Below are 24,893 nucleotides of genomic sequence, written 5' to 3' on the forward strand. Positions count from 1 at the left end.
CAAGCAGCACACAGGGATGGTAAGGGACAAAGTGCCTTTCAAACACTTTCATCCTTCACCCGTGAGTTATTTAATGAATAATTGTGTGTGTGATATGAATATATATCTTTCCAGAACTTCTATGAGTTATTTATATCATTTATACCTTGGGAGGAATGAGAGTTTATGCTGGAGCAAGGGAGCCCTCAGGAGAGGAGGAATGATCTCATGCCAGACAGATAGTAAAGGACCCTTTGCCTCCTCCCATTTACTGGGATGACCCTGGCACTGCCCTGTTCAGTGCTGCCTCCTGTTCGAGAGTCCTATGAATTCAAGGTGAAAGTTTGATTCCTGGTTTAAAGATCACACCTGCCCCTTGGGCTTTCATCCTGTGGGACCCCTCTACTCACAGGGCCTCATGTCATTCACAAGATTGCCAGCAGATGTGTGCAGGAAAGGACTTGACCTCTAGATTCAGTTTGATCATATCAGCCTGAGCTCCTAGGGCTGGGCAGCCGTGGGAACGGGCCTCTCGGGTGGCAGAGGCAGTTTAAGGACAGGGGTGTGCCCTGGTTCTTGCTCTCAGGTTTCCCTCTAGAGAAAATGAGTTCCTGGCACAGAGAAGAGCTTATCTTGGGCTTCCTTTCAGCCAGGAATGCTTTATCCGCTGCATTTGGTCCGTAGCATCCTGCCCTCTGCCCTATTCTTGTCTCCCTGGTTTGGTGTTTCTGTCTCCAGGGGCTCTCTTGTCAGAGCCACTTAAGAGGCAGAAACGGAGAAAGTCCAGGGAAGATGCTCCTTCAGTCATCCAGCAACACTTCCACAGAACTGCCACTTGGTGAGCACAGGCCGCTGGGATGGTCCTCGTTACCATGACTGCTATCAGCCTCAAGGGCAGCATGGGAAGCGGGGCTGATGACCCGTCTCACCAACATTCGAGAGCGCCATTCTGGCACTTGGTGACTGAGTGGCTATCAGGGGAGCATACTGTTGTTTGGGGACTAACAGTCCTTCTTTTTTGCAGGTGAGAACAGACAGCCATAATGGAGCGCAAACCTCAGAAGAGTTCAGGTACCCAAGGGGCATACTCTCAGAAGGAAAGACCTTTTTATTGGAAATCATTATCAATTCCCATAAAAGTAGACAGGATACAGAAGATGGTTTTAGTAAGGATAATGGGTGGCATCTAGGGTAATGATTGTTGATGTGGAGAATGTAGCAGAGACTGTTATTTCAATTAATTATTTTGTAAGAGCTCACTTATCTAGAACTTCGGCATTTTCCAACTTTTATGGATCAAATGTTTTATGGAGATGGTATTGATAGTAACAGCACACTATAGCCCTGAGAAGACTGGAAAATATTTCCTTAATTTTACAGGAAACTCTCACTTGGACAGAAACTGCCTAAATTGTTACCAAAGTTTATTATGTGGATAGATTAAGGGGCATCATTCAGATGTTCTTGCTTCATGCTCATATGCCTCACCATGTAAATGACTGGACAGAAGAGTCAGATTTAGGATGAAGTAACTTAGGAATCAAACTATCCAGCTCAATTCAAAAATAAATATTAATGAATAATTTTTCAAAGCACCTATTATTAGTAAGTTACAGTACTTCCCATTGCAGAAGGATGTACAGCCTAGTTAGTAAGAGTCTTTGCTGTCAATGAACTTGTAATTTCATTCGGAAGTTAAGATAAACACATATGAGTAGCTATACTAAGAAGTTAAGATAAGCACATGCAATCAGGATCAGATTATGAAAGGTAAGAGCAAAATGCTGTAAAGTTTGAAGAAAAAGGGGGAAAAAAAGCCACACACATAGTTGTGGCAATCCAGAGGTTTTATGGAAAAGGCATTTGAACTGGATCCGAAACGATCCAATCGAGTTTCAAAAGAGATTGGGAAAGAGAGCATATCTCAGCAGAAAGGGATGGTTTGACCAAAAGCAATGAAGTAGGATAGAGGCAGGTTGTGTTCAAGGAGAATATGGCTATAAGGTAGGATGGGAGAGAATAGATTAGTGCCAGGAATTGACCTCGTAGAAGCCTGGCGACCCTTGAAGAATTTCAAGCCCGGAAAAGGTATCATCAAATATGTTTCGGGGATTGCTCATATTTCGAGAAAAATAGCTTCATTGTGGTATAACTGACATACAATCAACTGCACATATTTTAAACGGTTTGTGTGTATATGCCTTGGAAATGATCACCGCAGGAAGAGATTATCACCCGCATCACTCCCAGTAATCTTCTTGTGCTTCTTTATAATTCTTTCCTCCAGGAACCAATTCTATTCTCCGCAGTTCCGCTTTCTGTCATTCTAAGCTCATTTGTACTTACTAGAGCTTCACACGAATGGAATCTTACTGAATGAATTCTTTGGTTTCTTTCACTCAACTTAATTCTTTTGAGATTCACCTATATTGTTGTTACATATAACAAGTTTTTTTGTCTAGACAGTCAATTGAATTTTTATCTTTTGAATAGTAAGGAAAATATTCCACATATTTATCCTTGCCATTACCACTTCAGCATTCATCATTCACTTGTATAAATTCAGATTCCATCTGGTGTCATTTTTTCACCTGAAGGATTTCCTTTAACATATCTTATAAAGCAGTCCTCCTAATTCTTTCAACTTTTGTATGCCTGAATATGTCTTGAAACTGCCTTCATTTCTGAAAGATATATTTGCTGCATATAAAACTCTAAAATGACCTATTTTTCTTTCAATAGTTTAAGCATCTTGTTCCACTGGTTTTTATTATTGTTGTTGTTTGCTTGCATTGTTTCTGATGAGAAATCTAATGTCATCTGTATTTTTTCTTCTCTATGCATTAATGTCTTTTCTCTTCCTCTGATAGTTTTTAAGATTTTTTTTTTTTATCACTGATTTTGAGCAATTTGATATGATGTTCCTTATCAGTTTTCTTCATATATTTTGTGTTCGGAGTTCCTGAGCTGCTTAGATTTCCGAGACAGTTTTCTTTAAATTTGTGAAATTTTCAGCATTATTTCTTCAAATATTTTTTCTGTCTTTCTCCTCTACTTCAAGGACTCCAGTTACTTTAAATTGTTGTTGTTATTCAGTTGCTAAATTGAGTCTGATTCTTTTCAGCCTCATGGACTACAGCACACCAGGCTTCTCTGTCCTCCATACTCTCCCAAAGTTTGCTCAAACTATGTCCATTGAGTCAGGTCACTTGAAATTGTCCCACAATGCACTGGTGCTTTTTTAATGTTTGGGTTTTTTTTTTTTTTGCTTTTCACTCTGAGTTTGTTTTGGTAGTCCTGTTAATCCCATCTGGTATTACTGTTTTTCTGAGACATTGTAGTTTTCATCTCTAGTTCACTTTGGATCTTTTCTAATATCTTCTGTATATCTAATTTCTTGAATGTGCAAAATGAAATTAATAATGCTGGTTTTAACGAACTCCTCTATTAATTCTCATATCTGTGTCAGTTCTACACCTGGTTTGATGTATTAATGATTATCCACATAATGGATAATGTTTTCCTGCCTCTTTGCATAGCTGGTAACTTTTGATTAGTTGCCAGATCTTGCGAATTTTACCTTGTTGGGTACTGGATGAGTGAGTGAGTGAGTGAGTGAAGTCGCTCAGTTGTGTCCGACTCTTTGCGACCCCGTGGACCTATGTAGCCTACCAGGCTTCTCTGTCCATGGGATTCTCTAGGCAAGAATACTGGAGTGGGTTACCATTTCCTTCTCCAGGGGATCTTCCCAACCCAGGGATCGAACCCGGGTCTCCCGCATCAGAGGCGGATGCTTCAACCTCAGATAAATGTGATGATGTGGTCACTTAGCTAGAGCCAAACATCCTGGAATGAGAAATCAAGTAGGCCTTAGGAGCATCTCTGCAAACAAAGCTAGTGGCGGTGAAGGAATTCCAGCTGAGCTATTTCAAATCCTAAAATATGATGCTATTAAAGTGCTGCACTCAATGTGCCAGCAAATTTGGAAAACTCAGCAATGGCCACAAGACTGGAAAAGGTCAGTTTTCATTCCAATCCCAAAGAAAGGCAATGCCAAAGAATGCTCAAACTACCACACAATTGCACTTGTTTCACATGCTAGCAAAGTAATGTTCAAAATTCTCCAAGCCAGGCTTCAACAGTACATGAACTGTGAACTTTTAGATGTTCAAGCTGGATTTAGAAAAGGCAGAGGAACCAAAGATCAAATTGCCAACATCCGCTGGATCATCAAAAGAGCAAGAGAGTTCCAGAAAAACATCTACTTCTGCTTTATTGACTATGCCAAAGCCTTTGACTGTGTGGATCACAATAAACTGTGGAAAATTCTGAGAGAGATGGGAATACCAGACCACCTGACCTGCCTCTTGAGAAACCTGTATGCAGGTCAGGAAGCAACAGTTAGTACTGGACATGGAACAACAGACTGGTTCCAAATAGGAAAAGGAGTACGTCAAGGCTGTATATTGTCACCCTGCTTATTTAACTTATATGCAGAGTACATCATGAGAAATGCTGGGCTGGAAGAAGCACAAGCTGAAATTAAGATTGCCGGGAGAAATATCAATCACCTCAGATTTGCAGATGACACCACCCTTATGGCAGAAAGTGAAGAAGAACTAAAAAGCCTCTTGATGAAAGTGAAAGAGGAGAATGAAAAAGTTGGCTAAAAAGTCAACATTCAAAAAACCAAGATCATGGCTTCTGGGCCCATCACTTCATGGCAAGTAGATGGAAACAATGGAAACAGTGAGAGATTATTTTCTTGGACTTCAAAATCACTGCAGATGATGACTTCAGCCATGAAATTAAAAGACGCTTGCTCCTTGGAAGAAAAGCTATGGCAAACCTAGACAGCATATTAAAAAGCAGAGACATGATTTTGCCAACAAAGGTCCATATACTCAAAGCTGTGGTTTTTCTGGTAGACCTGTATAGATGTGAGCGTTAGAGCATAAAAAAAGCTGAGTGCTAAAGACTTGATGCTTTTGAACTGTGGTGTCAGAGAAGACTCTTGAGAGTCCCTCAGACTGCAAGGAAATCAAACCAATCAATCCTAAAGATAATCAGTCCTAAATATTCATTGCAAGGACTGATGCTGAAGCTGAAGCACCAATACTTTGACCAACTGATATGAAGAGCCAACTCATTATAAAAGACTCTGCTGCTGAAAAGATTGAAGGCAGGAGGAGAAGGGGACAACAGAGGATGAGATGATTGAATGGCATCACCGACTCAAGGGACATGAGTTTGAGCAAGCTCCAGGAGATGGTGAAGGACAGAGAAGCTTGGCATGCTGCAGTCCATGGGGTCACAAAATATTAGACACAACTGAGCAACTGAACAAACAAACAATAAACCTTGAGCATTCTTTCTGGGATGCAGTTAAGTTTCTTGCAAGCAATTCAATCCTTTTAAGACTTGCTTTTCTGATTTGCTAGATCTGGAGCAGTCCTCACTACTGAGGAATGACTTTCCTGAGTACTCTTCCCAAAACTCCATAAATGATCAGTTTTGCTAGTTTAGCTGGAGGGAACAAGCACTTTCTCTGGCCCACCAGAACACTGGGCATGATTTCCTCTAATTTTTTCTTATGGTTCTTTATCTGGCCTTGGATAATTTTCCCACACACATATACTGATAAATATTCTTGAATACTTGAAAGTGAAGTCACTCAGTCGTGTCCGACTCTTTGTGACCCCATGGACAGTAGCCTGCACCAGGCTCCTCTGTCCATGGGATTTTCTAGTACTGGAGTGGGTTGCCATTTCCTTCTCCAGGGAATCGTCCCGACTGAGGGATCGAACCCAGGTCTTCCAAATTGTAGACAGATGCTTTACCATCTGAGCCACCAGGGAAGTCCTATGAATACTTGAAAGTGAAGTCACTCAGTCATGTCCGACTCTTTGCAACCCCATGGACTGTAGCCTACCAGGCTCCTCCGTCCCTGGGATTTTCCAGGCAAGAGTACTGGAGTGGGCTGCCGTTTCCTTCTCCAATGAGGAGGACCTTATTAATATCTCTGGGATTCTCTCTCATGTAGCTCTTTCTTCTGTCTTATGAGCTCTAGCTGCCTTGATCTCCCTGAACCCTCATCTTTCTTCCCCTAGTTCAGGGGTCCACCTGGTCCCACCTCAGTTCCCCTTTTCTGTGCTGTGGGCTGGAAACTCCATCAAGGGAATTGTGGCGCTCACCTAGTTTGTTTCCTGTCTGTTAAAGGTCCATTGACTTTTATTTCCTATGGCCAGTGTCTTGAAAACCACTATTTTATATATTTTGTTTATTTTAAACAGGAGAGTAAATCCTGTCACTACATCTTTGTCCAAAGTGTAAATTTGGTCAGATGTGGCATGGGTTTGATCCCTGGGTTGGAAAGACCCCCTAAAGTAGAAAATGGCAACCCACTCCAGTATTCTTGCCTGGAAAATCCCATGGACAGAGGAGCCTGGTGGGCTACAGTCCATGGGGTCACAGAAAATTGAACATGGCTGAGCACAAGCACAGACAGATTCTTTAGTAAAGGCTATCTTTTACCAAACCCATGGATGAAATAAATTTTAGCCTGGATGTAAAAGCAAAGTCGAAGTCTTCTTTTCAAAATAAATTCTATTTTAGCAACATTAATTTTTTTCTAAATAATGAAAGTAGTTCATATTTCTTGCAGACATTCTCAAAAAATATAGGGAAAATTGAAACTGCCTCTACATTTCAATCCTTACAGAGAAGTAGCTAACAATTTGGAAACCTCTTATTTAATGACTTTGCCACCTTATTTGCAATAACAGGTAAATTTGCTTTTGTTTGGTAAGCCAAAGGGTAAGGCAGAATTATCTGGCTGTGGCTGGTGCTTCAACAGAAATGGAGACAAATCTTTGTTCACATCTAGAGAGCCAATAGCCTCCTGCAGAGACGGGGAGCCAGACAGGTGTGAGCTGAATTAAAGAAAGAGCTTCTAAATGTCATCTGAATGAAGGTCCTAACAGTGGATGAATAAGAATCGCACACTTGGTCCTGAGGTTTTTGTTCTCTTGGCCTATGATAGATGTTCTTTTCCATAACTGAATAATTTGAAGACCTTTCCAGAGGTAAACAGTGTTTTTCAATTGAATCATTTCTTCTCAGAAATTTATAGAGAACAGATTGAGTCCTGTTCACTTTCTTTTACTAGGCAAACAATTTACATTCTATTATGAAAATGAAGTCTGCAAACAAGATTACTTTATTAAATCACCACCTCCTCAGCTTTTCTTCTCTGCGGTAAGTATTCACAAAAATTTAACAGGCCTCCCACCAGCCTCATGAGCATTTTTTAAATCCTTTCTCTTCCTCTGAGATTTAACTGAGATGCAAAGTGTTTTCATTTTTCAGACCTCTTGGAAAAAGCGGCTTTTCATTCTGTCAAAGAGTGGGGAAAAGGACTTTAGTCTTTCGTATTACAAAGACCATCATCACCGAGGTTCTATTGAAATTGACCGGTGTGTATCCAATCAAGAAAATGTTTACAACAACAAACACTAACATGTTGCATGCAAATTAGAAAAAGAATTAGCAAACTTTAATTTGTGGAACCAAGACTCTAACTGAAATATGAATTTTTCAGTTAAGTTTTAGGCCGAACAAAGTATTTTTAATCAGTGATAAACCAGATCTAAACTTATTTTCTAAAACTACTGGACAATTTTCAAAGCATTGATCAAACAGATCTAAAGTTTTATTCAGTTGGGATCTTAACAATTGAAAAATATTAGCCAGTTTTCTTCCTAATTTTGTATTTACATCTGTTTAATACTTCATATCTACTAGAAATTCCAGTGTAGAAGTTGGCATCAGGAGCCATGAAAAAATGCAGTCTGTACAGAAGATGTTTAAATGTCACCCTGATGAAGTGATGTCCATCAAGACCACTAACAGGGAATACTTCCTCATTGGCTGTGACAGGTAAGTAGTAAGATGACATGGAGTGTCTCCTGTATGTAGAATAAAAAACAAACAAAAATATCTTAAAACAATAAATATGCCTTGAATAGAAACCAACAGCCATAACCTTATAGTCAGCTATGCATGCATGCATTTTAAGTCGCTTCAGTCATGTCTGACACTGTGCGACCCTGTGGACTGTAGCCTGCCACACTCCTGTGTCCATGGGATCCTCCAGGTAAGAATACTGGAGTGGGTTGCCATGCCCTCCTTCACGGGATCTTCCCAACCCAGGGATCGAACCCGCATCTCTTACATCTCCTGCATTGGCAGGCATGTTCTTTACCTCTAGTATCACCTGGGAATACAAAGTAAAATACAAAATAAAAAGTCAAAAAACAAAAAAAAAGAAACCCATGACCACAACCTTAAAAATCATCTTGCAGTCTATTTCTTGATTGTGGTTTGCTTAGGCTATGCTGGGTCTTCGCTGCTGCACGGAGTTTTCTCTAGGTTCGGTCTGCAGGCTTCTCGTTGCCGTGGCTTCTCTTGTGGAGCACGGGCTCTAGGGTGCGTGGGCTTTAGCAGCCGCAGTTCCTGGCCTCTAGAGCACAAACTCATAGTTCTGGCTCATGGGCTTAGTTGCTTCGTGGCATACGGGATATTCCCAGACCAGGGATCAAACCTGTCTCCTGTACTGGGAGGCGGACTCTTCACTAGTAAAGTCCTTTAGCATTCTTTATTATGATTTTAGTCTTTATTATGCCCCTTGACACATCACAGTATTCATTTCCTAGGGCTGCCATAGCAATGTACCGTAAACTGGGTGGCTTAAGGCAACAGAAATTTGCTATCTCACTGTTCTAGAGGCTAGGAGTCTGAATTTGAGGTGTCATGGGCCACAACAGTTCTAGAGATTCTAGAGAAGGTCTGTTCCAGGCCTCATTCCTAACTTCTGGTAGTTTCTTGGCCTGCAGCAGCAAACCTCCAACTTTTACATAATGTTCTTCCTATGTGCACATCTCTGGGTCCAAATTTCTCCTTTTTATAAGAACGCTAGTCATCTTGGATTAGGACGCCCTACTCCAGTCTGACCTCATCTTCACTAATTACATCTACAACAACCCGACCTGATTTCCAAGTAAGGTCACATTCCGAGGTACTGAGGATTGGGATTTCAGCACATGAATTTAGGGGGGAACAATTCAGTCCATAACAATCACCATCACCTCAGAGGCACTTTATTGCAAGAACCCAGTATACAAACATCTGTGCAAGCTACATACATTAGGGAGGGGCTGTGCTCATCCCTGAAGGAGTCTTCAGTTTTTAAGAGGGGCTTCTGGTGCTGGCAAAGATGCCTAATGGATCCTTTGTAGATAATTATCTGCTTGACAGAGAGGCTAAAGTCAGGGGAGAAAGAAGTATGGAGGAGGCAGGGAACGCTCAAGCCAGAGTATGAAGAAACTGGATCTGCTGTAGATCAACCCCAAGGCGAAAAGCTTTCTTTTCAACCATCCCAAGAGTCAACAGAAAAGGAGGTGTGAATGATATACATTCATTCAAACACATCCTTCATAAACACACGCACTCCCTAACGGGAGACACACCTGGAGAGCTACAAAATGGCACTGACAGATGAAGGGGCCGCTTGAGAACACAAAAGAAATACATGTCAAACCCAAAAGCTCCAAACCCTGTGATTACACTGTTACCTCCCACTTTTCTCCCCATTTCTCTGAGCTTTCCTCACAGAGGTGGCATGAGGGTTAATTCTAGTGTGTGAGTGTGGAGGTGGTGAGGAGCCGGGGATGGGCATTTAAACTACTTGGGGTGGGCGGTGGGGGAGTCCTTATCTGCCTGGTACCTACCCCCACTGCCTGTTCCAGTGTTCATAAAAGACATTCTCTTGTTCAGAAGGAGTGCAGGCACCACCGTTGCCACATGCCAGCTGAAAGTTTATTTCTTTCAACAGGGAGAAGATTAAAGACTGGGTCTCCTTCTTGTCATCACTCTGCTGGGATATAAAAGCAGCGCACCAGAATACAGAGGTGACTCCATATCACTAATAAAATTGCAGAGCCCCTGAACACAGCCCTCTTTCCCAAGGAAACAATGCAAGCTTTTCTCCCCCGCTTGGCAACTGGCATTCAACAAGGAATAAATAAGTGAGAGAATGTACATCCTTGTAATTTTTATGATTAACAATAGAAAAAAATTCTTTTGTGTTTTACAAGAAAGCTAAAATACAGACACTTCAGATTTTCATTACTGGAGTAGGAGGGGTAAATTTTAACTGTGGCATTTTTTTTTAATAGTAGCTGAAACTACAGTATTTTCCACCATTGTTATTCAAAGTACATAACAGCTACCTTTGGAATGACTAAGTCCAGGGTGGTTTCTATAGAAATGAGTCTCACCTGTTTTGCATTTTCAATAGAATGTTTCTGTGATGTAAATGCTAGCAATTTTAAGTTGTTCACTTGCTTCATAAGAACCTTTGCTAAATTTGCCTAAGTCCTTTCTTAAGATAGGCTTTCCTTGTGGCTCAGCTGGTAAAGAATCCACCTGCAATGTGGGAGACCTGGGTTCAGGCCCTGGGTGGGGAAGATCCCCTAGAGAAGGGAAAGGCTACCCACCCCAGTATTCTGGCCTGGACTATACAGTCCATAGGGTCTCAAAGAGTCAGACATGACTGAGCAACTTTCACTTCTCACTTCACTTTTCTTAAGACAGACCTTTATTAATGAAACTGGCCTCTAGGTACCATTTTGACATGGTTTCTTGGTTGTCCTATGCTTACAACAAAAGCAGAGGCCAAGGAGAAAGGAAAAGCAAGGGTGTGTCTGTAAGTACTCAGATAATTAGAGAGAAGGGGCTGGGTACAGAAGGATACAGGATTGAAAAGACAGGGAAACCCAGAGCATCTCTGAAAGCCAGGCTGGAAGTCCTCAAGGGTTTGGGAACAGGAGAGGGACAAGATCAGCTTTAATCTTAATGGGAGCAGGCTGACCAGCAGTATAAATGCTAGTGGTCAAAGATTGGGAGCAAAGACCCCAAGACCAGGCTGTTGTTTCATTCTAGACCAGGGATCAATTGTGCCCTGATTCCAATATTCCTTTTCCATAAGCAGGAGAAACTCTCATCAGGTGATAAAAGGCCCTCTTCAGACCCTCTCCTTGGACCTTTCCGCCCGCCAGAGGCTGTCAGCGCCACCATAACAAGAAACAGTCTTCCAGACATGGTAATCAGATTTACCTCTCTTTGTTAGGACACCATGCCTGGAGCTAGCTGATTCAGAAGTCAATTGTATTTGACATCTTCCTCAAAGCCTAACCCGTCATGAATGATTCTTGGTCCTAGGATCTATCCTATATTTAGTCTGTTTCACCTACCATGATAAGCCTCACTGCTTGCCCTGCCTACCTCTAAATCTATTCTTTCATTTTGGATGCTCCTTGATACACATCCAGGTACGTATCCACATTGGGTGGAGATCCTTCAGCTAAACAAAAGCCTGGCTGGCAACCTCCTCTTTCCTTTCACCCACAGGGCAAAGATTACTTCTAAAAAAGAAAAAAAAAAAATTCCCCAAACACCACTTGACCATTTGTACTCCTGAGACAAAATCAGATTCTTATTAATTTCATGTATTCACCCAAATCAGTCTTACTTCTGTGTGTGTGTGACTTCAACTTCATTTCTAATGAAATCCACTTGAGAAAAAAATTATACTACATCTGCCCCTTGAAAGTGATTTGTAATTATGCCTCAGCTTTTTTAGATTTGCAGGCTGCCTAGTTTTGGATATTATTAACAAACAGGCTGAGTGTTTCTTTCTTCTGCCAGAGATGCTATTTTGCGCCTTAGAGATGTAACCATTGGCATTCTCTTTTTTTCCCCCTTTTTACCCCTGGGTACCAGGCACATCTCAACAGGGCCTAGCTTCCTGTTTTATCTAGTTGGAGGCTCTCCAACTATTTTAAAAGCTTTTTGTAGCATATCAAATGCACCAGGCCAAATACTTCACTTGGGCTTTGTAGTAAGGGTGATAGGAATCAAGACTGAGAAGGATAACTCTTTTCAAAATATGCCTCTTGCCCTCCTGCTTTTCAACTTCCATACCCTTCTCTCTAAAGATAATGTTATTGGTCATTTTGTCTGTTCATGTGGTGTATTCCAACCAGTTCCCGTTAAGGATGCCACCTACATTGTTGGGAGCTGCTGTGGTTGTTGTTTCCAAAATAGAATGGGAAAACTTCCTCATCCTCAGTTCAGCATGGCCTGGCTCCATGAGCTTGGAGCTAGAAAAATGGACACAACTTAAATACATCTTTAAAAAAAAAGTCACTTTCTTTCAAGCCCTTCCTAGAGAACATTCAGGGTTTTCTTTTCAAACCCACCTCCCCCACTCTTGCTCTAAGGCATTGTTCTTGAAAGAACTGAATTATACTTATAACAATTTTTCTGCCAGGCAAAGCAGCTACTTTGCAGAATGCCCTGTATCTATGAGGAAGGGAAGCAATAATCGGTGGAACCTAGATCACCTTGAAACCTTATAATTTATACTATCACAAGATCAAAGCTAAAAAATTGCATTGGAAACAATAGAGGTATAGAAGCAGAACACAGAAAAGGAACATTGAGCAGAAAGGGAAAAGATACAGTGTCTTTACTCTAGGCTGCTTACCTTCTCAGATGGCACTGGGTGAAAGGCAGGAAAAGATGAGAGTGAGGGTTCTGTGGCAGAGCTTAGTGACTTAGAACACCATGCACCAGAGAGAATCACTTGTTCTGAGTTCCAGGACCCAATAGTAGAGAAAAGCCTGAAAGATGCGCTTATAATTTTCTATCAGTGGTGACTCAGACTCAAGAAGCAGATTTAAGTCATATAGGCTTCTGGATATAACCCTGGAAGATCCTCGGATGTTCTCAACCCAATTACTCTATTATGCCTTTTCCAGAAAACATGTGGTTTAATTCCGTCTCTTGCAAAGAAAAAGAAAAAGCATTAATTCTGTCTTGATCTCTTGATTCAGCGTTTAGTGAAAGAACATTCTCCAGGACTCAGAGAAGCTCGCCTATCGCATGACTTCTCATCAGAAATCTCTCAAGATTCAGAAGAAGACAGCCATTATATTAGTCCTCGGAGCATTCTTTTAGAGGTAACCTCTCCCACCCATTAGTCATTTATTCCTTCTACAAATATTTACTGAGCCCCTACCAGGCACTCAGACTAGGTTCGGAATCAGACACAGATGACGTGCTCATAGTGTTGACACGTTGATAGGCACTAACCAGGACACACAACAGAAAAGTCTCCATGCTGAAGAGAGATACTTATAAAATGCTCAGAGGGCCTGAGGGGTGGCAGGCAGGGGGAGCTGACTTTCAGACAGAGGCCAGGGAATGTTCCATGAAGATGATATTTGGCCTTATATGCCAGGTGAAATTTAGACTTGAGGGATTGACCTGAGGAGTCTTTCTGGATAGAAACAATAAATACGAACAGACACAGTATTCTTGGGTGAGAAACTGTGTGGTATGTGCCAATCAGTATATTGATCATTCAGAAGCCCCCACTGAGAGCCTTCTGTGTGCTAATTCAGTCCTGTGCTAGGCATGGTGGCTGCCAGGAAGGACCTGACATCATGCCTGCCCCCCTTCCCCCGCCGAACTCACAGTCTTACCAGTCTTACAGAAAGATGCTCCAGCAGAGGTGTGGATTATAAACAGCCAAGCAGAATATAACGCATAGCATGTGACCACAGGACCCTGCTTTACCCCAGATTTTTTCACAGCCGTGTTCTCTGGGACACAGTGATGGCAACTAGTCTTTTCATGACAGTTGAACCAACCAGTCAGGTGATATATGAACACTAAGCTACAATGTCCGGCATTTTCTAGGTACTTTATGAGATGCAAGGTCTAGTAAGGCAAATAAAACTAAGCTGGTGACTTCCCTAGCAGTCCAGTGGTTAAGACTTCACCTTCCAGTGAACGGAGTGTGGGTTCTAGCCCTGATCGGGAGCTAGGATCCCAAGTGCCTTGTAGCCAAAAAAAACAAAACATAAAACAGAAACAATATTGTAACAAATTCGCCAAAGACTTTAAAAATAGTCCCCCTCAAAAAGAAAAAATCTTAAAAAACAAACTGGAAGACCTTTGTAAAAATTAAGTGCAACACCGTGCCATAGAAGTTTAGAGAAGGGAAAAGTTGGCAGTGGCTAATGTGGTCAGAAAGACCTCAGGCCAGGCCTGAATACAGCATCAGTAGACAGAAGGGAGGGCTTCCCAGGTGGAGCTAGTGGTAAAGAATCTGCCTGCTAATACAGGAGATATAAGAGACTCGGGTTTGATTCCTGGGTTGGGAGGATCCCCTGGAAGAGGGCATGGCAACCCATTCCAGTATTCTTGCCTGTAGAATGCCATGGACAGAGGAGCCTGGCAGGCTGTGGTCCATAGGGTCTCAAAGAGTCAGACATGATGGAAGCGACTTAGCACGCACACAGACAGAGGGGAAAGAGGGGCACTCCAGTCAAAGAAAACAGCATGAAATGGGCACTAGAAAAACACTGTAAGGGGCATAGTGGGAAGACTGGCTTGTCTGGAATGAAGTGTTCCAATAATGGTTGATGATTTTTTTAGGTAGGCCATCGGAAGCCCTTAGGGAATTTTGAGAAACCATTGCCTCAAATGACTCAGTTCTGACCACCTTGGTGGGAAGGCCCCAGAGGGCAGTATTTTCTAGGACCTTCACAGCCCCTTGAAGCAATTTGCCTGCCTGTGAGCATAGTAGCCTGCTCTCTACAGAGAGAGGCCAGCCCTGCATTGTGTCAGAGCCTTTGACCCAGGTAATATTATTCTATAATAGCACTGGTTGGGAGAAAAAGAGTTCATGTGATTAAATGCCTAGTGATGAAACGAAAAAATAAATAGCCATTTAGTCCAGTAGTGTACTTGTATCAGGAGCATGGGGAACCCAAGAGAAGAAAACAAACTCTGAGTCTGCAGAAACCGTGCTGGTTCGTTCTCCCAGAGCAAGCACCGCTGTTCATTGAATAGTAGACGTACTTACGGTTTCAGGGACCAGAGCCATCAAGGAGGGGCAAGAAGGGACCTGGCTTATTGGTAGACTTGCGTCCTTACATCTCTGCCTCTTTTCTATAGTTGGATAATATTACTGCTCCCAATGATTCTGGTGAACTCACGCACCCCACTGGACCTCGTAGTCCAGACAAGGTCTCCAAGACAGCTGAGTGTCATTACTTGTCAATGAAATCCTGGTAAGTAAAACTACCATACTCTAAAATTTGCTCTTAGCTAATGTACTGTTCAAGAACAACTGCTGTCAGTTCATTTCAAGGGTTGATATAATAACACAGATGCACTACCGTGGACCAAGCTCAGCATATTATTCATCTCAAAACAAGAAAAAGTGGGAATGGTGTCCCTACCTATAGAAAATGGTTAGTGACATCCTTGGGACATTTTCTGTCTTGTGGGGCAGTTCTTTCCTATCTTGCATTTACATCTATCATGCTCTGACTTCTGTCTCCAAACCGTCCCAATGTAAAGAGCTATTTTGATTCCATATCCATTTTTAGAAGGAAATTCTATTGGATTTAATTCTGACTGTGGTTGGGATTCTGCTGGTTGGATATACTTCAAACACTTAATTTTTACACGGCTGTGAGCTACTTAAATCTGATTCACACACCGTGGAAATTTATAGACAGACATGCTGAGAAAGCTTTTGTGTTAACTTCTTATGCTCTAGTCTTCTCAAAGAGCCGTCCCTTGAGTCTGTTGATGGCAAAGAGGAATTTCAGCCCCTGGAAGAGATCCAGAATGGGGAGCTTCATCAGCAAGAACAAGCCTCAGGAACTCACTTTTATCTTCCACCTGCCAATTCCGAAGCACAGACCACGAATGACACAAAGCAGTCGGCCTCACTAACTGTTGTGCAATTGTCTATGTTAATCAAGTAAAGTCTTCATTTCTAAAACTTTATGGGCCCATAGAGCAAGGCAAACTTTCTTTTGTACTCAGAACTCACATTTTCAAGCAGTTCCTAAAAATCTCCAACTCAGCCAAGAATCTGACCTTAGCCTTGTCACTGAAGTGGTGGCTAAGGACAGTAAGTTACCAGAGCTAGGAATACAGTGGCTCTTGGGCTGTGGGTGGTGCTTTCAAATACTTAAAAAATTTTTTTTGTTAGCTGGTTTTTCAGATTCTGGCATTTTGGATCATTCTGATCAGGTTAGCACATCACCCAGATTTTACTATTAAAATTATGGGCATGCAAGCCATGTCAGGTTTGGTTATAGACTACGAGGGGGGATCAGTTAGGTTTTAAATGATGCCAAGAACAATTTGATGAGATTGCTCTCAATTTTAACTTTTTGGTGTCTCCTTCAGTGGAAAAAGGTGCGATCTGATGTGATATATAATGAATTTAGTCCAATTTTAACTTCTTTTTCATTGTCTACCATCATGAACCCATTCCAGGAGGGATGAGGGAAGGCATTAATGAGGAACTTAAATCTATGTTCTTCTCCAAATGTTTTAGATAATCTTTAACTGGACAATACCATCTCAGGTGTCAGAGGCCAAGTCCTCTCAGAAAGTACGGATCAGAGCCTGTGATAGCTGCCTGATTTTTGCAAACATCTTATCTTACAGTAATATCCCAGATGAAAGCCAAGTGCAGAAACTGAACGTGTTCCTTTCTTTTCCTGACATCAAAAATTATCTTGTTCTCAAAGAAGCTGCAGGACGGATATGGTAGGTAGATTTGAGGGTTATTGATTGTAAATGGGGTTGGATGACATGAAAACAAGAGTTATACCTTGAAGTACTGTACGTGGCAAAGCTGACTGGAGAACTGGGACTTGTGTCACTGTTGTGCATGCATGCTGAGTCCCTTCAGTCATGCCCGACTCTGCAAACCTGTGGACTATTGCCTGCCAGGCTCCTCTGTCCATGGGATTCTCCAGGCAACAACACTGGAGTGGGTTGCCATGCCTTCCTTCATGCTATTGTCATAAAGGGTCTTTGATTGAGAATATTACTGTATAGAAGAGTCAGCTGAGGGTGGGTGGGTATAGAAGGACCCAACATTCCAGGAAACAGTAAATTTCTGCTGTTTTGAATAGGCAGGGATATGTATGGTCCAAGGAAATCATTGCCAATCAATGACCAGTGATCGTTTCATGGATGAATGAAGTTACTGAGGTCAATAAGAATCTAAGATCTAAAAGAAAATGGCATGCCAGGGTAGAAGATGTCCAGACATCAGCTAAACACCTGCTGGTCAGGAAACTCAGACACAGAAGACTGTGTGGCAGAGAATTTCCTTAGAATGGCCACTGTTTATTTGACTCTATATTCTTTTTAAGACTTTGTAACTCATTTTGATGGAAGATGAGTTTTATAAGAGAAAAAAGCTTGCTAACGTAAACATCACATGGCAACTGTCTTACAATTTTATTAGAGGGCAGGAACCATAGCTTGCCATTTTTCCAGACTTCTCACAATCCAAGGCTCAACACAGTATTTGACAGGAACTATAGACTTCTCTTGGAGAAGGCAATGGCACCCCACTCCAGTACTCTTGCCTGGAAAATCCCATGGATGGAGGAGCCTGGTAGGCTGCAGTCCATGGGGTCACCAAGAGGCGGACACGACTGAGAGACTTCTTTCACTTTTCACTTTCATGCATTGGAGAAGGAAATGGCAGCCCACTCCAGTACTCTTGCCTGGAAAATCCCATGGATGGAGGAGCCTGGTAGGCTGCAGTCCATGGGGTCACCAAGAGTCGGACACGACTGAGAGACTTCTTTCACTTTTCACTTTCATGCATTGGAGAAGGAAATGGCAGCCCACTCCAGTGTTCTTGCCTGGAGAATCCCAGGGATGGGGGAGCCTGGTGGGCTGCCGTCTATGGGGTCGCACAGAGTCGAGCAGTATAGACGTCTCTGTGTCTGAGCTTGCTCGTCTGTTAATTCATTTACGTGTTCATTGGCCATTCACTGTGTAATCATTATGTGCCCACTTTCAATAAATACTTAGCATCCTCTGTTTATAGGATTATAAAAATATTTTAACGGTGGTACCACACGCCTAGGGTCTCAAAGCCTGGTGGAAAAGACAGCTACATAAACAAGTAAATATAAAATCGCATTTTATTTAAATATACAATAAGTGAGGGGCTCACACAATACAATAGAAGCCCAGAGGCAGGAGAGATTAATTAAGCTAAAGGAAGTGTGACGAGGGCTTTGTAGAAGTAGCATATTTTGGAGTAGGACTTTGGAAGAAGGTTCAGGCTGGTAGAGTAATGATAGAGGAAAAAATATTCCAAATAGAAAAAGGAGTTTGATTGTTTCAGATATGGTGAAACACAGCTAAAGAAATTAGTAACAGTGGTAGAATAGACTAGAGTGAAGAGCCCAATCTGTGTCCCCATCTGTGCCTGGCATTCCCAGCGGGCACCATCTCACACTTGTGTTGGATGCTGTACCCTCATTGCAGTGTGGCTCAGTGGGATGCCCCTCCACGTCTGGGATGCTTATTTTTCCATGGAGATCACCTTTTGGCTGTGAATGACCTGAAGCCCCAGAGCATGGAGGAGGTCTCCTTGTTTCTCAGCCGGTCCATCCGGAGGGAGGTGAGTGTTGCTGATTGGCTCCGGGCAGGGCAAGAAAGAACAAGATCAAGGCCTTGGTTGACATCTGAACAATACTCTGAAGACAAATGAGATGTCTCAGTCCTCAGCCGCCGAATGTAAATAAGAGAATCAGAAGTGTAAATAACACTTCATACTACACATCTAAATAACAAGAATGTTATTTTAGGACCCTTTTAAAATTCTTTCATATAAAGTAGTATTTGGAGGGAGCCCTGGGCTAGGAGACTGAAACAGCTGGGTTCAAGACCTCAGACTCAGCATGACCTGGCAAAAAAGAGCTTGCAGGGAAATCAGACAGGCTTTACATCCTGCCTCCTTCAACCAAATGGTGCTTCAGTTTTCTCTTCTGTGAAATTAGGGATAATGATAATACTAACTGAGCTTCCCAGGTGGCACTAGTGGTAAAGAACCCACCAGCCGATGCAGGAGATGCAGGAAACACAGGTTCAATCCCTGGATCAGGATGATCCCCTGGAGTAGGAAATGACAACCCTCTCCAGTGTTCTTGTCTGGAAAAGGCCATGGGACAGAAGAGCCTGGCAGACTACAATCCATAGGGTCACATGTGCATATGTTCTTAAAAGGCTCATCATGTTTCTGCCTGTTTGTAATTCCCAGTATTGTTATCCCTTTCCTGGTCTTATTTTATTTCTGATGAGCCACATGACCTTGAGAAAGTCACTTCCTTCTCTGACAAGTGAATTTGATTTTCTTCTCTCTAAAGTGAGAGAGGGTTGATTTTCAAACTGTACTTCTTGAACCCCTGAAAAAAAGACAGGAGGAGAGGAGAGGAAAGGGACAGTGCTCAGGGCCTCAACTAGAGAGAGTAGGGTATATTTGCCGGAGTCCAGCTCCAGCAGCCAGGAAATCAGCCTGAAGGGGTGAGCGGTGTCAGTGGGGGATGATGTAGCCTCTGACTAAAGTACGGGACTACATGTTTATTTCAAGTTTCAGGTTTTCTTTTATATTTTGACAAAAGCATTAGATCAGAGGTTTCAGTTTCCCCCACCCAGATTTATTGTCTCCAGAAATCATTGTTGCCCTACAAACAGAGTTCCTGCTTCAGCGATTGGCTTTATTATCTATTATCTACTTCCTCTTATGTGTCCTATACTTAACTTGTGATTACATTGTAACTCATGCTACATTCAGTTCAGTTCAGTTCAGTCGCTCGGTCGTGTCCGACTCTTTGTGACCCCATGAGTCGCAGCACGCCAGGCCTCCCTGTCCATCACCAACTCCCGGAGTTCACTCAGACTCATGTCCATCAAGTCTGTGATGCCATCCAACCATCTCATCCTCTGTCGTCCCCTTCTCCTCCTGCTCCCAATCCTTCCCAGCATCAGAGTCAATGAATCAACTCTTCTCGTGAGGTGCCCAAAGTATTGGAGTTTCCGCTTTAGCATCATTCCTTCCAAAGAAATCCCAGGGCTGATCTCCTTCAGAATGGACTGGTTGGATCTCCTCGCAGTCCAAGGGACTCTCAAGAGTCTTCTCCAACACCACAGTTCAAAAGCATCAATTCTTCAGCTCTCAGCCTTCTTCACAGTCCAACTCTCACATCCATACATGACCACTGGAAAAACCATAGCCTTGAGTAGATGGACCTTAGTCGGCAAAGTAATGTCTCTGCTTTTGAATATGCTATCTAGGTTGCTCATAACTTTTCTTCCAAGGAGTAAGCATCTTTTAATTTCATGGCTGCAGTCACCATCTGCAGTGATTTTGGAGCCCCAAAAAGTAAAGTCTGACACTGTTTCCACTGTTTCCCCATCTATTTCCCATGAAGTGGTGGGACCAGATGCCATGATCTTCGTTTTCTGAATGTTGAGCTTTAAGCCAACTTTTTTGCTTTCCTCTTTCACTTTCATCAAGAGGCTTTTGAGTTCCTCTTCACTTTCTGCCATAAGGGTGGTGTCATCTGCAAATCTGAGGTTATTGATATTTCTCCTGGCAATCTTGATTCCAGCTTGTGTTTCTTCCAGTCCAGCGTTTTACATGATGTACTCTGCATAGAAGTTAAATAAGCAGGGTGACAATATACAGCCTTGACGTACTCCTTTCCTATTTGAAACCAGTCTGTTGTTCCATGTCTGGTTCTAACTGTTGCTTCCTGACCTGCATACAGGTTTCTCAAGAGGCAGGTCAGGTGGTCTGGTATTCCCATCTCTTTCAGAATTTTCCACAGTTTATTGTGATCCACACAGTCAAAGGCTTTGGCATAGTCAATAAAGCAGAAGTAGATATTTTTCTGGAACTCTCTTGCTTTTTCCATGATCCAGCGGATATTGGCAATTTGATCTCTGGTTCCTCTGCCTTTTCTAAAACCAGCTTGAACATCAGGGAGTTCACGGTTCAAGTATTGCTGAAGCCTGGTTGGAGAATTTTGAGCATTACTTTACTAGCATGTGAGATGAGTACAATTGTGCGGTAGTTTGAGCATTCTTTGGCATTGCCTTTCTTTGGGATTGGAATGAAAACTGACCTTTTCCAGTCCTGTGTCCACTGCTGAGTTTTCCAAATGCTACATTCCTCAGTTTATTTCTTATCTTTCTAAATCCTGTTTGCCCCTAGCATCTTAAGATCACTATCTCCTAAAAAGGCTTCTAGCTATTTTTAATTATTCCTAAACCCTAAGCTCAGCAAACTTCTTTTGCCATAAACATTCCCCTCACAAACAGGTCTCAGATAACAATCCTTCGCATGGCCTCAAGCTGCGGCCTGCCTGCTCATCCTGGAACATTCTTTGTAAAAATCTTTGAACAAATGTCAATGGTTACTTTATAGATTATTTTCTGGGCACAACTGCAAAAGGCTTTGTGCCTTCTCATACTCCCCTCAAGAACAATAAGCACCTTAACATTCTTTCCAGCCAGCTCAACCAAAGAAAGGAAAGAACAAGTCAGAATCATAAGGCCTAACTCCTTCATCCCAGGTCCGTGCCTGTGGGACAAGGAGAGGGGGTTGGAGGCCGCGCCTCCATTTTACCAGTAATGCCTAACGTGGCTCCTGACACATATTTATTATTATTTTTTCATGTTTGAATTTCCTGTTACCTTACCTTGAGGAAATAGTGACTTGGCTTAAAATTTCTAAAACCTGCTCTATTGGAAGATCTCTCAAATTTCTTCCAGCTCTGAGAGTTTATGACTGAATATGTCTTATCTCATCTGCATCACACAATAACATCGTTGGTTAGACAAATTGTACTGCCCCTACTGTCTAAATAGGGAAACTTAGTAAGAATGAGTAAGTTGTTTATGATACATAAATAGTTAGAGCAAGGACTCATTCATGCCTTCATTCATTTGCTCACTCACCATTTATTGAACATCTATTGTATGCTGGATTCTCTGCTAGGTCCTAGAGCTACAAAAATGATGTTTGAGTTTAAAGAGCTTGCAGATTAGTGGATAAAACAAGTATGTGCTAGTTACAGGTACAGCGTGTGCCTTGAGATATGAGCAGAGGGCCATGGGATCACAGAGGAAAAATGAAGTTAATCTATTTGAGGGAGGCCAGAAAGGTGTCTCAGAGAAAGGGATGCTTGGCTTGGGTTTATGAAGTTAATCTGTTTGAGGGAGGCCAGAAAGGTGTCTCAGAGAAAGGGATGCGTTGGCTTGGGTTTTGAAGCCTAGGATAGGAGTTTGTGTGATGGAAAAAGAGGGAGCTTTCAGGAGTCCAGGCCAACAATCTAGTAACTGTGATATATTTCCTCTGCCAAAAACCCACACTGAGGCCACGTGTTTAATATAATCTTCTGAAAGTTACCAAACAACACTCTGATCCAGAGACCCAGGCATCAGCTCCAAAGCCAAGAAAAGGGTTTTTGCCTGGGAACATATCCAGGAACTCCACCTGGGCATCGCTGACTGCAGTTTATCAAGACTGCCTTCTACACTATGCACTCACTTGCAGAAGAGTGGCGGACAATGTTTGTTTTGGGCCCATTCTGCCTCCTCACTTTCTCCTGTGTGCTATTGAGAAATACAGGGTGTTCATTGACATGATTATCGGAAGGTCAAAAAATTCCCTAACTTACTCACCCCACCATTCCTTTATGTTAAAAATGAATGCCCGGTCCTTTTTAAAATTCAAATAGCTGGTCTCTGGAAGGAAAATAATGTTGGAAGAGGGGAAATGTGGAACCAAAAGTGTGTGTGTGTGTGTGTGTGTGTGTCTCTCAGTAGTGTCTAACTCTTTGGAACCCCATGGACTGTAGCCCACCAGGCTCCTCTGTCCATGGAATTCTCCAGGCAAAAATACTGGAGTGGCTAGCCATTCCCTTCTCCAGGGGATCTTTCCCAACAAGGATCTAATCTGGCTCTCCTCCACTGGCAGGCAGATTCTTTACCCTCTGGGCCATAAGGGAAGCCTAGAGAGGGTGGTCAAAGACTGATAATGTCTTAGAATAGTTGAACCAAGCAGATGCGTATTCCATCCTTGAGACATGAAGTTGATGGAAATAGGAATTTGGGGTGAGCAGGGGCTGGGGTCAGGGAGGGGAGAGAATATGTGAGTGTAAAAGGGGAGGAGATGCTAGATTGCAGGAAAAACACAGAGAGATTCAGTTTCCTCTCAATTTTGTCAGAGTCTGGTCCTGTCCAGTGCTCTGGTTTCAAGAGGCTTTTAAATTCTTGGTACAAATGGGCCTTTCTGGGCAGGATTAATGTATTCTGATTCTGTGTGTATGTTCAGTTGCTCAGTCATGTCTGACCCTTTGCGACCCCATGGACTGTAGCCCCCAGGCTCCTCTTGTGGATGGAATTTTTCAGGCACTAATACTATAATGGGTTGCCATTTTCCTCCTCCAGGGCATCTTCCCAACCCAGGGATCAAACCTGCATCTCTTGCATCTCCCGCATTGGCAGGCAGATTCTTTGCCACTAGCACCACCCAGGAAACCCCAATGTACTCTGGAATCTGCCCTGAAGTCTCAGGCCAGTGGAGGCCAGAGAATAAAAACCCACCTTCCCCCTGGCTTTTTCCTGCCCAGATTTTCTTCAAAACCAGCTTCACAGGGTGTGAATGAGGACAGACTGAAATTGAGAATCAACAGTCCTAAGGATAATCTTTAACCATTTAATGTTCCTCTCTCTTGTGTTTTAGAAAGTAAAACTCACCATTGGTCGTATCCCAAATTCAGAGAAATTTCACACAATAGCCTGTACGTGCTCCTTACAAGACCAAGGTGTTAAACCTCCTCAACTGGTTACATCTGTACTGGAGGGGACACTGAAAAGGACTCCAGCCATTAAAAAGGGTCAGCAGAAAAGATCTGGAAAGTAGCATGCTGGGGCCCACCTCCACCAAGCCAGGACGGGCTTTGGACTCTGTGCTGGACTCTGGCCCTCACCACTGTGTGACACCAGGCAGCCAGCACACCTCTCTGAATTTCTCCATCTGCATCTTAACAATGGAAATGACCCTCCCCTCTCTGGCTTTAGCATCAGGGATGCTGAGAGGGCCAAATGGAATAATGTCTATGGAACCCAGTGAACATGTAAGACCTTATTATCTCAGACTTTGTCCCAAACACCACAGACAGAGATTGGGTAAGTTTCTCATCTAAAATGCGCTGTGTGTTCTGTGAGGTCATGATCCACACAATCTCTTCTTTGTTAGGGAATGGACAGTTGGAAATACTCATTCCGGGAAGCCAAGATTCCCCAGGGAGATGTGATACCATATCGGCCTTCCCAAACACCTCCTGTTACTCATCATGTCCAGAATGTTGAGACATCAGTGGCCTCTTGGATTCCATGATTGTCTTGTTTTCTTAAAGACTCAGGAAGAATTTTAGAAGTCAAAGCAGTTTGAAGGTTCTATCCAGCAAAGTTTGCTTGTTCTACAAGTACTAAGAGAACTGCTTAGCACTTGAAAGTTTGAAGGGTCTAAACTAATTGATGGGCTTCCTAGGTGATGCTAGTGGTCAAGAACCCACCTGCCAATGCAGGAGACAGAGGAGACTCGAGTTCAGTCTCTGGGTCAGGAAGATTCCCTAGAGGAGGACCTGGCAACCCATTCCAGTATTCCTGCATGGAGAATCCCATGGACAGAGGAGCCTAGTGGGGTACAGTGTATAGGGTCTCAAAGAGTCAGATGTGACTGAAGTGACTTAGCATGCATGCAAGTAATTGATGCATTAAACCCACTGATCCTGAAAGGTGGGAAGTATTTTTTCTCATAAATAAGAAAACAAATTCAGAGGACTAAAAAGGATGAATCAAATCAAGGAATGGTAGAGCAAAAGAGGGCTTTGGAAAATAGATCTTACTGGGTTGCCGTTTTACACAGGAAGAAA

At 42.6% G+C, this 24,893-nt stretch overlaps 1 protein-coding gene across 1 annotated transcript; it reads left to right on the forward strand.

Annotated features, from left to right (window-relative positions):
• Window positions 1-1,022: 1,022 nt before the first annotated feature.
• On the forward strand, window positions 1,023-23,878 carry PLEKHS1 (pleckstrin homology domain containing S1). Its single transcript, XM_052661142.1, has 12 exons — window positions 1,023-1,050; window positions 7,148-7,236; window positions 7,348-7,454; window positions 7,783-7,917; window positions 9,872-9,947; window positions 11,030-11,140; window positions 12,936-13,061; window positions 15,067-15,182; window positions 15,677-15,883; window positions 16,582-16,683; window positions 18,433-18,568; window positions 23,699-23,878. Exons 1-12 carry the CDS (start codon window positions 1,023-1,025, stop codon window positions 23,876-23,878), a joined length of 1,413 nt encoding a protein of 470 aa, XP_052517102.1.
• Window positions 23,879-24,893: the final 1,015 nt, after the last annotated feature.

The sequence above is a fragment of the Budorcas taxicolor genome, chromosome 23 (genome assembly GCF_023091745.1).
Source record: "Budorcas taxicolor isolate Tak-1 chromosome 23, Takin1.1, whole genome shotgun sequence".
Taxonomy (NCBI): Eukaryota; Metazoa; Chordata; class Mammalia; order Artiodactyla; family Bovidae; genus Budorcas; species Budorcas taxicolor.